The sequence below is a fragment of the Maylandia zebra genome, linkage group LG5, assembly GCF_041146795.1.
Source record: "Maylandia zebra isolate NMK-2024a linkage group LG5, Mzebra_GT3a, whole genome shotgun sequence".
NCBI classification, from domain to species: domain Eukaryota; kingdom Metazoa; phylum Chordata; class Actinopteri; order Cichliformes; family Cichlidae; genus Maylandia; species Maylandia zebra.
Genome location: NC_135171.1, coordinates 23,170,469 through 23,186,631, shown reverse-complemented (window position 1 = coordinate 23,186,631; position 16,163 = coordinate 23,170,469). Strand labels below are relative to the sequence as shown.

The window sequence follows — 16,163 nt, the reverse complement described above, 5'->3', positions numbered from 1 at the left end:
AAGATGCTATACTATAAATACTTACTATAAATGAATTTATCACAGTGTTTCATTGTTTGACTTCATGTTGTAAGCAGCACTTCCCCCATGAACAATCTGACTCATCACATCACACAAAGCAAAAGCTTTGAAACTAACAAGTTTTAACTTCGATATGATAAGATAGTGTGGAGATTAAGGGCTGTTAAATCCAGCAAAGTTTAGTGAGACCTGATAGCTGCAGCTGTCGAGCCTGCTTATACAGTAAGGCCTAGCTGTTTGTAATGGAGGGCAGATCTCTGCAGTAAGGCCTACAGCTAACTGCAGTGGTGTAAGAGTCAGCGGGCCGTCTCGGAGAGCTGCAGTGTCCCATGGCCTGCTCTACAGTAATAACCCTGGTGGTTAACGTGCCTCTCTACAGCACTCAATTCTGCTGAGGGTGCACGTTTCTCTCCTCCTCCACAGCCGCCCCGCCTCCTCCCGCCCCACCACCACCACAGCTCGTCAGAGAGCTGCTCAGGCGTGGTATGAGCTGTCAGAGGCTGCTTGATGACGATGCCCGCTTGCTCCCCCTCTTCCTAGGAGGGATGGTTGAGAGTCCATCACCCATCTCACCTCCCTCCCTGCCTCCCCCATCTCTCACACTCTCTTTCTTAGTGCAGACAATGAGGACTAGAGGCCACAGAGAGGCCGCTCACACGGGATGCGGTAGTCTTTCTACTGCAGCAGCAGGCAGTGAAGGACAGGACAGAAAAATTGTTGGGTTTCACTTTCTACTCATAGTCCTTGTTTGCACATCCAGTGCCAATTTTTTTGACAAACTGAGAAATATATATAAAGAAAAAAACAACAACTGTGCTAACTGTAATCTGCTTTAGAAAGGTCTGTTTTTGATGCCATTTGTGTCCATTGTTTAATTCTTCTTTTGGTTTCATGGTTTGGAACCTGCAGATGTAGACAGAGCACACATGAGTGTTAACATTTGTAAAGGTCATTTTGGTTGGGGTTTAGGGTCTAAGATGCCTAATTTTTCTGGATAAGATGCTGGAAGACCCATCCGTGATTCAGTGTTTTGGCTAAAAGAGTTCTCATTCAAGATATTATCCGTTGGTCCGTCAGTTTGGTACCCTTAGCAGAAAATAGATCCAAAGCATTTCTCTTTCCTCCAAACATGGCAGGTTGAGTTGATGCCAAAGAGCTAGATTTGGATTTCATCAGATTCTTACTCTGGATGGCATAACACTGGCCTCCAGTAACACTGTGAGGAATCCTGGAGTCGTTCTTGACCAGGATATATCCTTCAATGTACATATGAAACAAATATGTAGGACTGCTTTCTTCCATTTGTGCAACATCTCTAAAATTAGAAACATTCGGTCTCAGAGTGACGCTAAAAAAACTACTTTGTGCATCTATTACGTCTAGGTTGGATGACTGTAATTCATTATTATCAGGATGTCCTAAAAACCCCTGGAAAAGCCTTCAATTAATCCAAAATGCTGGAGCAAGAGTGCTGACAGGGACTAGAAAGAGAGATCAGATTTCTCCTGTACTGGCTTCCCTTCATTGGCTCCCTGTTAAATCCAGAATTCAAAATCCTGCTCCTCACATACAAGGTCATAAATAATCAGCCCCCATCTTATCTTAATGACCTTATGGTACCATATTCTTCCATTAGAGCACTTCGCTCTCACACTGCAGGCCTACTTGTTGTTCCTAGAATTTTTAAAAGTAGAATGGGAGGGAGAGCCTTCAGTTTTCAGGCCTCTCTTCTATAGAATCATCTTTCAGTTTGGATTCAGGACACAGACACCCTCTCTAATTTTAAGATTAGGCTTAAAACTTTCCTTTTTGCTAAAGCATATAGTTAGGGCTGGACCAGGTGATCCTGAATCCTGTGTATATACACCTTTCTGCATTTAGTCAGTAGTTATTATTAAACTCTGGTTCTCTTCCACAGCATGTCTTTTGTCCTGTCTGCCTCCCCTCACCCCCAACCGGTCGCAGCAGATGGCCCCGCCCCACCCTGAGCCTGGTTCTGCTGGAGGTTTCTTCCTGTTAAAAGGGAGTTTTTCCTTCCTACTGTCACCAAAGCACTTGCTCATAGGGTGTTATATGATTGTTGGGATTTTCTGTTTTCTATTGCAGCATTTCCACCTTACATTACAAAGTGTCTTGAGGTGACTGTTGTTGTGATTAGGCGCTGTATAAATAAAATTAAACTGAATTAAGCCGAATCTGATCATAGCTTTTTCTCCCAAGTCTTCTCTGACACAAATTAAGTGTCCACTGGCAAACTTAATATGGGCCTGAACATTTTTTTTTTTTGAGCAGGAAAACCTTACAGGTGATGCAAGATTTTGATCCATTACTTCCTAGTGTGCTAGCAATTGTGTTCTTGGTAAATGTGGTCTCATTTACCTTCAGGTCATTAATGAGCTCCTTGCAGTTTGGGCTGATCCACCATCTTTCTCATGATCATCCTCACCCCATGAGGCAAAATCTTACATGGAGCACAAGACAGAAGGCGATTTATGGTCATGTTAGATCTTTTCCATTTCTAAATAATCACACCAGCTGCTGTCACCTTCTCACCAAGTTTTTTGCTGATAGTCTTGTAGCTAGTTTGTAGAGGTCTACAAGCTTGTCTCTGACATCCTTTGACAGCTCTTTGGTCTTGCCCATAGTGGTCAAGAGGTTGAAATTCTGTGTACAAGTTTGCTTTATATACATAATGAGTTGAGATCAGGTGTATCTGTAATTGGTTGATTGTAATCTGTGTGCCACATGGGCAAATAGCTAATCGGTGTCAGCCAAATTTCTGATTGGCTCGACGGGGATCAGGTACGTATTTAACTAAATGACATGCAAATCAAATTCTAACTTTTATACAATGCATTTTTTCTGGATTTGTGGTTGATTTTCTGTCTCTCATGATTAAAATGAAACTACCATAAAACTTCTAGACTCTTCATTACTTTGTGAACAAACTTACAAATTCAGCAGTGGATAAAATAATTATTTCCCCCACTACATATTTTAAATATGAACATAAATATTGTTATTATTGTCGTGTGTGTGCAGTAACTGTTCTGTCTTTGTTTTTGCGGGCTTTGGTTAACATATCTGTATGTCTAATATCTGTTGTGTCTGCTCTTTTTGCAGTATGAATACTTCAATGCTGTGCTGATCAATGAAGTGGATGAGGAGGGCAATAATGTGGAGCTAGGAGGAGAGTTCCTCCTGGAGCCCAATTACCATTTCAATAACCTCTCAGTCAACCTCAGCCTCAGTGTTGTCCAGGTGCCCACCAACATGTACAACAAAGGTGTGTATTCCTCTTCTCTGCGGCTGCCTTAAATTCAGGATTATGTGAGTGATATTCACCTACAGGAAGCTGATGAATGGGGAGGAGAGAGGGAGGGAGGAAAGTAAGTGGTGAAAGTGAGAAATGGTAGCTGAAGCTGTATCAGTGTGACAGGCTGGGCGAAGTGGAGATAGGTGATCGATATGAGCCCAGACATAACAAGAAAGCAGCAGCAGTCTGCTCTGGAAAGATGCTGCCCATATGGTAGCTGCTCTGTCGCTTCTTGTTCTCACCTCTTCCCGTGTATTGCCTGTGTGGCTTTTGTTCAGCATTAATGGACTCCCCATAACTCTCTGTTTACAGCACAAAAGGGGAGTCACCCAGCAGGAGGAAGGGAGGGATGATTTAGTCACAGGCATTGTATCTCTTTCAGGGGGGTCAATAAGGGACAAAGGTCAACCATGCACTCGGTAATGGTGACCAGAATGGTTACCATTATCACCATTTAATTTACTTTTCTCTCTTTTTCTCCTTTCTTTCACCATGCCTGTGTGTGTGTCCCTGTGGCCGCCATTTGCAGATCCTGATATAGTGAACGGGGTTTACTGGTCTGAGGCCCTGAATAAAGTGTTTGTAGATAATTATGAAAGAGATCCAACGCTTATCTGGCAGTACTTTGGGAGTGCCAAAGGTTTCTTCAGACAGTACCCTGGTGAGTGCTGCCAATCTGTCTGTCAGTCTGCATGTGTGTGTGTGTGTGTGTGTGTGTGTGAGTGTGTGTGTGTGTGTGAGAGAGAGAGAGAGAGAGAGAGCATCCCATGGGAGCTCTCAACTGTCAGTGAAAAAAAAACTGATCAGAACAAATGATTTTGAATTACTAAAGGGGTAATTTGGCTAATGTTGTAATTTTACAGACCATCAGAGAGGATGCATATATACAGACTGCAATTAATCTGAATTTGCCAGAGTTGGTCTGCAGCCACACTCAGTAACATCTCTTAGATCCAGACGATGTTATTCAGACGGTTACGCTGATGTAAAACAGGCTGCCTGTTCACTGTAGAGAAGCTGCAGTGATGAGAAATGGCTTTTGAGATTGTTAACAGATGTAGGCTTTATGTGATTAATGTATAACGGGGAATCTTTAAAGGCCAAATGTTTCTCATCAGTCTTTTGCTAATATATGTATTCATGTTTTTATTACTCACTCCACAATACTGCTCTTTGTTTTGGGAACACGTTGCATTAAATGAGGAAAGAAATTTACATAAACAGATATTAACTTTTAATATTTTCAGCCTGATTGTTCATTTTTTGTTGTGTTTTTGGTTTCTGTTAAAGAAACTAACTGAGAAGACAAATATATTTGTGTGTGGCCGTTGTTCATGGCCAAACATCTGTGTGTTTTTCATGTCTTTTCATATCTTCACAAATTAAAATTTAATTAATTCAGACCCAGATATCCTTTTAGAGCTTTCAGTTTTTGCAGAGATGTCGAGTCTTTTAGTGTCATTGGTTTTTCAAGCACTGCAGCTTTTAAACTTTAAATAAATAGGTCTCAACAGCTATTTTGTGGTGAGTGTTTTTATCCTTAGATTAAACCAGATTTGATGAGCCTCGTGAGTCTACTGCATCAGGATGGTTAATGTGGGACTGACTCGAGATAAGCCACACTGAGTGTGTTCATCATAACGAGGGAACATGTTGCCCACTGCAACAATGCGGCTTGTAATGTCTTTTTAATAGTTTTTTGGCAACAGTAGCACTCAGTGGCTCAGAGAAATTCACCCACAGGCTAAATTTGATAGTGGGAGAGCTTTGTTTTTTTCCCCCCCACAAATCTGGTGGCTTTAAAAATATAGTGCATTATCAGTCTTTTATGTAGATTCATGCAAGGTGAACACCGTATTTAACAAACCTCCCAATATGTAGCTTATTACCCAGCGCACTATAGTGTGACTCTTTATGATCTGTAACTGGAACAATGTAGTATGCTGTGTCTTACTGAAGGGCTTGACAGATGAAGCACTTATATTTTGATTACTGTTACATGTTAATATATCTTGTCTTTGTGCTTGTGTTTGCTCTCTGTGAAGCAATGTTATTTTATTACTTTAAAATTCTGCCAATTCTGATTTGTCTGAATCTGCCCCCCAGGAGTTAAGTGGCATCCAGATGAGCATGGCGTCATTGGCTTCGACTGCAGAAATCGGAAGTGGTAAGCCTGCATGTACCTGAGAAGTTTTGTACATCACACAGCTTCTAGATTCTAGAAGTCATTAGTCTATTTGTCCAAGGAAGTGTGTAAGTCATCTTATATATATTCCTACTATCCCTGGTGTGAGGAGGTCAAAATTACATAAACAAAGGAAGACATTTCAAAAGTTAATTTTTAGATCTTGGCATCATCTGAAAGGTTTTTTTAGCTGCAATTACATGTGAAGGTTTTGTGCCTTTGTAGCTCAACCGCTATTATTTGTAATGCACAATGAATGCAATTACAGCAGACGGACTAGATGTGGGAAATCGAAGACACTAATTGCATTCAATTTTTAAAGACACTCACACTCACAACTGACACTTTTCCAAAATGTACCTTTACTTTTTTTTGCACTAAAAAGAAAAAAAAAGACACTTTGTTTATAATAGATGGTTTTTCCTAGTCCCTTTGGATTAAATTGAACTAGACAAGGTCCATAAATTAAAATATTTGACGCCCCTGCTTTAAGTGAACTCTGTCTCACAGGTACATTCAGGCCGCTACGTCTCCCAAGGATGTTGTGATCTTAGTTGATGTTAGTGGAAGTATGAAGGGGCTGAGGCTTACCATTGCCAGACAGACTGTTTCCTCCATATTAGACACACTGGGAGATGATGACTTCTTCAACATAATTGCTGTAAGTTAAAGTCGAAACAAAGTATTTACTCCTTTAAATTAATGATTCTCACATTCCTGCGTAATCTCAGGCCCTCTCTGTTACTTTAATGAACACATTTTTAGATGTTTCTACAATGTTCTTGTATTCGGCATAACTGGAGCGCAGTCATCCATGAAAAACAAAGATTGGTTATTTAAATCTCTTCTGTTTAAATGGTTGTTATACTCCCACAGTATAATCAGGAGATCCACTATGTGGAGCCTTGTTTGAATGGTACGCTGGTCCGGGCCGACAGAACCAATAAAGACGTGAGTCCCTATTAAAACTAATGAATATATGTCTCGCAGCAGGTCGAATTCACGCAGCTAAAGTTGAAAAACTTCTTCTTCCACTTTGTGGTTATGTGTCAGCATTTCCGTGAACATCTGGACAAGCTGTTTGCCAAAGGGATCGGACTGCTTGGTGAAGCTCTGACTGAAGCTTTCATGATCCTGAGTGATGTAAGTTCCAGTAAAAAAAAAACTGTGACTGACATTTAATGACAAATCTTTCAAACATCCTCTCAGTCTATACTCTAATAAATTAACTTATTACAAAGGAGGTGAAACAGCTTCTGATTTTCTGATTGCATTTTAATGTTGGATTATTAGCATTTGTAATTTTATTATAAAAAGTTTAATTCATTTATTGATTAATTTGACATAAAAATAATGAATTTTTGCACGTGCCCACATAAGACAAATGCTTCTTCGTTCTCATTTAATTCAAGTGCTCCATTTGACCCGAACACAAGGGAAACTTTCATTTTACAAGCCACATTTGTTTTCACTGTCAGAATGTGCTCCAAGTACAACACAGAGCTAATCATAAAAAGTAGCACACTCTAGTCAAATATATTCGAGCATTTGGGAGGTGTGCCGCCCATCGAAATGCTCCATTGCAATCCCCGTTCCACCCTCCAAACACAGACACATCTATTCTGAACTGTGATTAATGGCTCTAATTAACGTCAATGATTAATAACGTGTGATTGGAACACAAAGAAGATAAGGCCAGGAGCCACGCCGCACTGCTTTTATCTCCCTGTTTTCAGGCAAGCTTTGGCAGTGCTGCTGAAGCTGAGGGAGCGCAGCTTTTACCTCTGCATTTGTCAGATTAATTAAAGCTCTGCAATGAATATGGTAATCAGGTAGCCCGTAGCTTACCATCGAAATTCACTGTTACACCGCTGCACAGTGAATAAAGTCACAATGCATCCTATCATAGACCGAATCACAGAGAAACTCTTTGCACTTGACAAGCTCTGCAGCATTTAAACCGAGGCCTGGTGAGATGGATGAGAGTAAAGCTGAGAAGCACACACACAAACTGCTTTACAAAGCTAGTGATATAAAAGTACCATAAAACAGCAAACACAAAAAACATTCTGCCAATACTAATTTATAATATATTTTCTGAAAAAAATAATATGGATTTAACTCTTTAACAGCAAGAGTTTAGAATTTATAAGAAAGAATGGATGCTTGTCAGAAAACAAGAGCAAGTCAACAGCCTGAAATGAGGAACAACCACAGCTGGAAAGGCATCCCGCAACATCTCAACTGAGCTTTCTGCTGGCATTTGTCAGAAAAGGCACAGGTCTAACTAATCAAAGTATAAAATTGGTGTTCCTGATAATGTTTATACTGATTCACTGTCGCCACTCTCATGTTTTACTTTTGACAGTTTAAAAGATCTCCTGTCAGCAAAACACACGATGAACTAAAACCATTTTTTAACATTCAGATGTGGTGGATGATCACATTAGTCACTGCTTTCATTCTTTCCGTTTTCTAATATTAGATGAAACCTTACCCAAAGTTACCCAATCAGAAGAGTTTGCTGTATGTTTCTAACTAATTTTTAATACCTGCACCTGCCAAGGGTTTCATCCTTTTCCTTGTTTTTCCTGACACTGAGTCATGCTGACCTCACACATACAGCCACAGTCTCTGTTTGTTGTCCTCCAATGACAACAGAAATGAAAAGATGCATATTATATGTTAAGAACAGGTGTGCTCAGCAGGATTTGTCCTGTGATCTTGTCTCTTCACACTCCTGTGGTTCTTCACATTTACACTGCTACAAGTCAATAAGCCACTTAATTACTGCACTGCATCTTCTTGCATCTGAGTCAAGTGTGCCACATTTTTCAGGTTTATTTACTTCAACATAATGCTAGTTCTATTTATTTCATGTGTAAATAACATCATAGATATTGTTTGATTTTTCTGTTATGCTATGTTACTCTCATGCATTTCCCCCCTTGTACTTTAGTTCAATCAGACTGGTCGTGGCAGCGTGTGCAGTCAGGCCATAATGCTCGTCACTGATGGGGCAACTGAGATGTATGACGATGTTTTTGAAAAATACAACTGGCCAGAAAGAAAAGTGAGTCTTAACCGCTGTCTCTCTCTCCTTCTATTCGTCTCCATCACACTGTCTTTTCTGTCTAATTTTAAATTGTAAGCATCACAGTTTTTTGCTTGCACTGCAGTTTTCTTGCATCAAATGTACATTTTACATTATCCCAGCCGGAGCTCCGGTCTGATGTTTTGAGGAATTGGTTTCTTAATTCATTATCACTCGTGTAAAAATCGTTGTCAATATGATGTTTTTCAGTGTGTTGATGAATTACAGCTCAGGGAATAAAGCATGGGAAATTAATTATTTTCAAGGGCACTGCATGTACAAGCAGCTCAGGCTCAAAGGACTCTTACCCCTCTGCTGTGCTCTCCCCACACTTCTTCGTGGATTCAATACTGGGTTTAAAATCTTTTGTTGGTCTTTCTCAGTAAGACCTAAATGCAGTTAAAATGAAATGAACTGCTGTGCAGCTCACAGAGCCATAAAAACAACAGCTAAAGGGCTTTTGTTCAGTCCTGTGAAGCATATGTGTGGGGCTTTTGGCAGAGCACCGGGCAGTGTTTGGCAGGGCACCCCCCCTTCATCCTACCCACCCACCCCGCAAATACACCCTGAGGGCTGCTATATGGCAGCTTTTCAGTGTTTTCTATATGCTTTCTGCTTAGCAAAGCATCTGGAGCCAATGAGCCGTACAGGTCTGGCAAAGTGTCACGCAGCGTTCTTCAGAAGGACAGTTGTACATGCCCCCATGCCCAAACAATAACAAAGGAAAATTAATTTAATTTGAATACATAAACTCAAAAAAAGATGAAAAAATTAAAATAAACTAAAAAGGATTGGCCTAAAAAAGAAAAGTGCAAAGACACACTTTCCTCCTGAGAATTTAAAAGAACATATAGCTTCCTCCTTCTCCAGAACCAGATAGAATCAGGACAGGAAGATGAAGCACTGAGGAGATACATCACTTTGCATGTTTTTTAATCCTTCTTTCTCAAAAACTCTTGTCATCTATGTGTCCTTTAAACAGGTCCGGTTATTCCCTTACCTGATTGGACGAGAGTCTGCATTTGCTGATAACCTTAAATGGATGGCTTGTGCCAACAAAGGTTGGAGACCTTTTGATAAACACTTTCCAAGACAGCTTCGTATCAGAGTGTCAAACAGGGTTTGATGCTGCGCTTGTGTGCAATAATATGATAGATTAAGGATTTTTGGGGTCTGTGTGGTTTGGACATGTATGTGTAGCTTTGTGTGTTTTGTGTGTGTGTGCACGCATATGCATGTGCTTGCTCAGACTCTTTCTGCCAAGAGGCAATGAAGTGGCACTCGGGAGGGTCAGAGGTCAATTTGCTCTAATCCCTCTTCCTGTCAGTGTCTTCCTCTTGGCTGCTCACTACTGATGGCTCCCTTGCGTCAACGCTCCAGATGAGTGCCCTCTGGAAGGGAAAGTCACAGCCAGGAAAACAGATCACAGAGGGATTGTGGAATGACAAGCCACAAACCTCCTTCCCATACAGGCCACCGCTGCGTTATAACCCAACATGTCTGATATAAAACATTGTCAGCAACAGCAGGAGGTGACACTCAGTTTAAACAGAAACACTGGCTCTGTGCAATCCAGCAGAGACATCAGCAGGAGGGCAGTAGTGTACTTTAACACAGTTTTGAGGTACTTTCTTTTGGTTTGGAACCATATTTGAATTAAAAGCTATTTTAGACTTAATTTTAATATAATCAGTAGAAGTTTTAAAACACACCAATAATAGTCAAATAACATGGAATATATACACGAAATATTTGAGAGATACTGTTTTGTGCAATCTTATACTTTGCTGACATTTCTGTTGACATCAGTGAAGACAGTGAGTTCAAAGCTGGGTCATTTTTCCTGGAAATGTTGAAATGTGACAGCTGGGTTCAGCCTCCCCATGACCCTGAATTTTATAAGTAGCTATTGAAATAATGGATGGATTGATGGATATATGTTGGGTTGTTAAGTCATTAAAAACTACACACGGTGGGTATTGTGAGCTGATTTAAATGTGCAGCATGTTGAAATTGTATTAGCTTTAGGATTCAGAATTCTTTTTTTTTAGTGCACCACATCACCTTAATAAATCTAATAGAATTTATTAATTGTGTGAATAAAAACATGCAAAAACATATAATAGTTTAAAAAGTTTTAATGTAAAGTTTAAATTTAAAATATTATTTTTTGCATTCATAAATGGACTTAGACTGAAGACCATCCCCAGTGGTGTCCTTACATTTGATTTGTCTAAGGATGCTGAGGAGTTTACACACCAGCGATCTGTAATATCTTTTAAACTTATCTCTCCTCTTACCTAGATCATGTTAGCAAAGGTTGGATTTAGCCTCACACTAAAAGAGTAGGGCTAAATTGTTAGAAATTAAACGAATGGTAAAGGGTTGACAAACAAAGCCAAACACGCTGTGTGGGAGGAATGTGTTGCTGCTGCAGTGAATGAAGTGGGGCAGAGGGAAAAACTGCAAAGTTTATCTCAGGCTTGGACGCACATATAACTCAAACACTCCCACATAACCATCAGGAAACTCGGTACCACTTTCTATCACAGCTCGGTAATAAAGGGGAAATAGTAGGGTAACAAAGCGGAAACAAGAGCGTAATAATATAGTAATTTCTAAGTTATTACTATGCAATTACTAAAGTAATAACTACATAATATCCAAGTACCAGCATGGTAGCAACAGTGGTTAGAGTTGAGTAATAGTACTCTGAAATTTATGTAACAGGATAATAAGGGCCCCAAAACTGGGGTAACAATGTGGACATATAGCTCTGTGATAAAGTGGTAATTGTAGGGTAACAAGAAAGAGATAAGGTGGTCATTTCTAAGTTATAACCACTCAATTAGCCAGGGTAGTTTCTGTGTAATAAGCAGGAAACAGAGCTGCAAAATGCAAAACTGCCTGTTTCTATTTAATAACATACGAATATCCCATTAAAGCAAACTTGTGTGTTTGTGAGGCTATTACCTGGAAATATCTTGGGTAGTTTCTGCATAATAAGCAGAAAACATAGCTGTAAAATGCAAACCAGCTTGTTTCTACTTAATAACATATTAATAGCCAGGTAATAGACTTTTAAAACACACTTAAAGAATAGTAATGACTACCAGGAAACACCTGTGGTGGTTTCTGTGTAATAAGCAGGAATTTAATACTATGGTCATGATAGTTGATTAAAAAAAGCATCAGGAAGTCTCTAATGCACTTATGCAAAATGTTAATAATTAAGTTTAAAAGAATAACACATATGAATACATTAGATACGGGAGTGTGAAGGACCCTCCCTAACGGCATAGTTTACACATAGATGCTCCGCTTAGTAAGCTGTGATTTTCTACATCGTGTTGTCTGTACTTAAGATGAAAATTCCTGTAGATCCATTTTATGAATGATTGTTCATTGATGCGTTTGGCGAACTTGGAGTTTTCACTTGTATTTTTTTTTTAACTTTACCTCAGTAAAGGAACTGTTGTTCCAACCACTAGATGTAAATTTTGCGTTTGATGTGTTAAATACTCCACATGTTGGGCTGTTCTTTAATGAGTTTATGGATCACATCCTTCCTCTTGCAGAAGTGTGTTTGCTGTGATTGTGGGTTAATGTGTGTGTGTGTGTGTGTGTGTGTGTGTGTGTGTGTGTGTGTGTGTGTGTGTGTGTGTGTGTGTGTGTGTGTGTGTGTGTGTGTGTGTGTCATTGCAGGATATTTTAGTCAGATCTCAACCTTAGCTGATGTTCAGGAGAACGTCATGAGATATCTTCATGTCATGAGCCGCCCAAAGGTTATCGATCATGAGCACGACACAGTGTGGACTGAGGCTTACGTGGACAGTGCTGTAAGTATATCTTAAGTATTGTACATTAATTAATATTACTGGTTCATTATTCAAGTATACAATAGTTTTCTGGTGTGAAAGCGTTGTTCATAAAATACCTGAGCATCAGAAATAAAGCAACAGATTTGTCGAACTGTCTGTTTCAGAGACATTTAAATGCTGTATCCTGTTGCTGTTCTACATGATATGAGGTTTTCATGCTGTGTTGTCCATCTCTTGTACTGTACAATGAGTATTCACATGTGTGGGTCTGCTCTCTCATCATTACTCCTCATGCTGCTGGAATGATTCCTCATTATGAGCTTCATTAATCTGCATGGATTTTTCCCCCCAGTGTGCATCTGTGTCCACAAAGTCGATGCAGAATATGCAGATTTTATTTCACTGATGATTCAATCCTTGTGTATCTCTTCTTCCCCATCAGCTTTCCCTGGCCTACAAGGTACGTCAGCAAAGTTTTCGTTTTCTTGTGCAAGAACTGGCCTTGTGCTGTGGATCTGGTTCTGAAGTAGGACCAGAAAAGGCATCATGGGCAGGATATAAAATTTTTTTTTATTCAGTATCAGCCAGTACAAGTCATATTATATGAAGCAGAAGTGACTTGAGAGGTTAAATACCTGCCCATTGTTTCTCGCCTTTCGACGTCATGCTTCAGTCGGGGGGTTGCTCTGAGGGGCACAAACAGCAGAGGAGCATTTATTGTCTTTCTTTCCAATATGGAGGCAATAAGCATGCACACACTAAAACACACACACTCTCCCTCTCACACGCACATATACATTTACACACACATACAGAAAGGGTTGGGAGATTGTCCTCTGCAGTGTGTGCTCTTGTATCTCAGCCTCAGACACACCATTCATCATTCTGTGGATCATTGCACTTTATCTCCTAAAGCCCATAATAAAACTGACACTGGAGGAGAGACCAAGAAAGAAGGAAAGAAGGAAAGAAGGTAGAGAGCGAGAGCGATGGAGGTGTCCATTGCTGTACCTGTGTGCGTATGGTTGTAAGGACTAAAGCAGGCCAGTTTTCTCTTCCATTGTGTGCTGTGATGAATTTAAGGAGCCTCCATTCTTCATTTTGTCAAGCCAGCTTGTACACACAGCAGTTCACAGCTCGTTGGCTTCATATATACACGCACACACACACACACACACACACACACACACACACACACACACACACACACACACACACACAACCTGAACATCAACCACGCTCATGCACAAACACGGACACAGGCATGCTCAGCTGTACCATTTCACAATGTGAGGGAAAGGCAGACCTATTTTAATGGTGCTCATGCGCTGATGTCAGCCTTCATCCTCCTGAGCACATGAGCCGCACATGGTTCAGGTCTGACAAGTTAAAGGCTTTAACCAGTCTCAGTTCATTTTACATGTAATTCTTCAGGACCGTTTGGATGCTACAGTTATATATTATGTGAAGGGAATAAATTCCGCCCCTGCCTTTCACATCAGTCTTGTGTTATGGGATCAATTTTTACACATTTAATAAATACATTAATAACACACTTATATGTAACTTAGGCTGTATCGTTATTACCAATTAACTACTTTATTGGGTGGTTCAGATTTATTGTTTTTACATAATCTATATCATTAATATAATTTTGCAGGACTTTAGGTACTGATGATAAACAAAATGTGTCAACATAAACATAGGCAGCATGCTTTGTATGTAACTTGTCTTAAAATGTATCAAATGTGATGGTGAAGAAAGTTTAATGAAAGTTTTATGTTCTGTGGATGAATGCATTGTTGGCTCCTGTCAGTTTCAGAGCTTTTAATTAAAAAACGAAAAGTTATTTTAATTATGTTTGATTATCAGAGCCTATCTAGGGGAGAGAGTGTTTTTTTCAATACAATTTTTCTTCCCTTGCTTTATTATTATAAATAATAAAGTCCTCTTTTGCTTTTTTCTGTGTCTTTTTTTTTTTCAGTTGAACGACAAATCGGGCCCAACTTTGACAACTACAGTGGCCATGCCTGTCTTCAGCACAAAGAATGAAACTGTGAGTCAATTATAGCATTTATTAGCTAGTTACTAGGTGTTTTGATGATTAAATTTCACATAACGGCTGTGTGTCGCGTCTCTGTGGGTGAGATCAATCACTATATGTGGATGTGGGCGCAAAAACTCCCCTGATGTTCAAATCTTCTTTTTTAAAGAACAGCCAGTCAGAAGAAAGTTGTTTTAAAAATGATCAAGGGGTGCTCAAACTGCTTGTTTTAGGGTCATGGATAAACTTATAGGCTTTGTAAAGCTCTGGTATTGATAACTAAAGATTGTTTTTAATATGGAAATTTTGAAAAAGCTATTCTAATTGGTTTCAGGCATATAAATGTAGGGCTGATGAACATAATAGGTCCACTTTAAATCTATATGAATACAAGAAATTTGTCAAACTATGGCTTCTTTGGTGTAAAAATTCTGACAAAAAGACACTTTTGTATCTAAACTTTTGAAAAAAATGAACAATAAAGAGAAATTGAAATCAGAGTGCGAGCACCAGACCGTAGTATTTTTCTTTCTGACTTTATCTTCTGTATATACCTTAAAAACACCCCTGGTGGACTGAATTACCAAACTGACAAGGTGAAATGCCCCTTCTCTTTCATTTAAATTATGCAAAGCAAAGACTAAACTTACTTTTTCATACTTTAAACACCTTTTACTAGAGCAATGATATCCTCCCACTGCTGCGTGACTGAATATTAAACGCCGTTTTTATCTAAAGTTGTGTATGTGTTTTGAATCTTTTCATGCAGAAGAACCAGGGTATTCTGTTGGGGGTGGTAGGAACAGACATCCCTCTGCAGGAGCTGATGAAGCTCATCCCCAAACATATGGTACAATCAGCTGTCTTGGGCTAGATTAATGTATTCATATGCATATTTTCATTCTGCCTTAAGTATCTCATTTTCTGTCTCTAGTTAGGGATCCATGGATATGTATTTGCCATCACAAACAATGGCTACATCCTGATACATCCGGACCTCAGGCCTTTGGTAACTCACTTTCTTAGCATTATTTTTACACCTGAACATTCTCACAGCATTCCCTGACTTGACCCTATTTTTCCTTTTTTTCTTTTGTCCATGCTATTGTATGCATAACCAAAAATATGAACCTCCCACGAGGGTACGCAGAGACAAATGTGTTATCTGGTTAGGAGGCTACATGGGCTCGTATAGTCTGTAATCCCCACCTTTTCCTTTGATGTATGCATGCAGGGATAAAGGCCATTCATAGGGCTGGCTGGCCTGAGATTTCCCAGAGGTAACTTAACACTCACTGGCAGAGATCACAGCCGCTCGCCCTGGCACCGTTGGTTCCTCGGGAGCTATGGCTGTGCTAGTGGATCTGTGTGTGCCAGTGTTAGTGCTATTCCTCTCTGTGCAACTGTGTGTGCGTGTGTGTGTTGGTCTGTGTTGGTTCTTTGTGTCTCTTTGTGGCTAAAACTGTGCTGTGGTCGTAGTCATTGACTTGTTGTTTCATGTGGATCGGGACTACATTCAGTAGCAAAGTTTGACATGTTAAAGTTTAATGCATCGATGTAGAGTTGTTTGAGCGTGGATTTTCTATCAATCATATTAATTATTTTTAATTTACCTGACAGTGTTCATTTCACAGTCGATTTGTTAAATAATTACTCAGCAAAACCTCAATAACTGCACTTGA

General features: G+C 39.7%; 1 protein-coding gene across 6 annotated transcripts in view; it reads left to right on the top strand.

The window, feature by feature from the left end:
- cacna2d3 (calcium channel, voltage dependent, alpha2/delta subunit 3) overlaps positions 1–16,163 on the top strand; it is a 39,153-nt gene that overhangs the window by 9,040 nt on the left and 13,950 nt on the right. For all 6 annotated transcript variants that reach the window (XR_013098645.1, XM_076884032.1, XM_076884031.1 and 3 more), the window contains 13 exons: positions 3,145–3,307; positions 3,867–3,998; positions 5,444–5,504; positions 6,033–6,183; positions 6,399–6,473; positions 6,576–6,665; positions 8,482–8,595; positions 9,599–9,677; positions 12,322–12,455; positions 12,880–12,897; positions 14,422–14,493; positions 15,251–15,331; positions 15,416–15,490. Coding sequence is in view for 5 of the 6 variants with exons in the window: in XM_076884032.1 (XP_076740147.1) it covers positions 3,145–3,307; positions 3,867–3,998; positions 5,444–5,504; positions 6,033–6,183; positions 6,399–6,473; positions 6,576–6,665; positions 8,482–8,595; positions 9,599–9,677; positions 12,322–12,455; positions 12,880–12,897; positions 14,422–14,493; positions 15,251–15,331; positions 15,416–15,490 (1,245 nt within the window). In the remaining variant the exon portion in view is untranslated. The remainder of the gene's footprint in view (positions 1–3,144; positions 3,308–3,866; positions 3,999–5,443; positions 5,505–6,032; positions 6,184–6,398; positions 6,474–6,575; positions 6,666–8,481; positions 8,596–9,598; positions 9,678–12,321; positions 12,456–12,879; positions 12,898–14,421; positions 14,494–15,250; positions 15,332–15,415; positions 15,491–16,163) is intronic.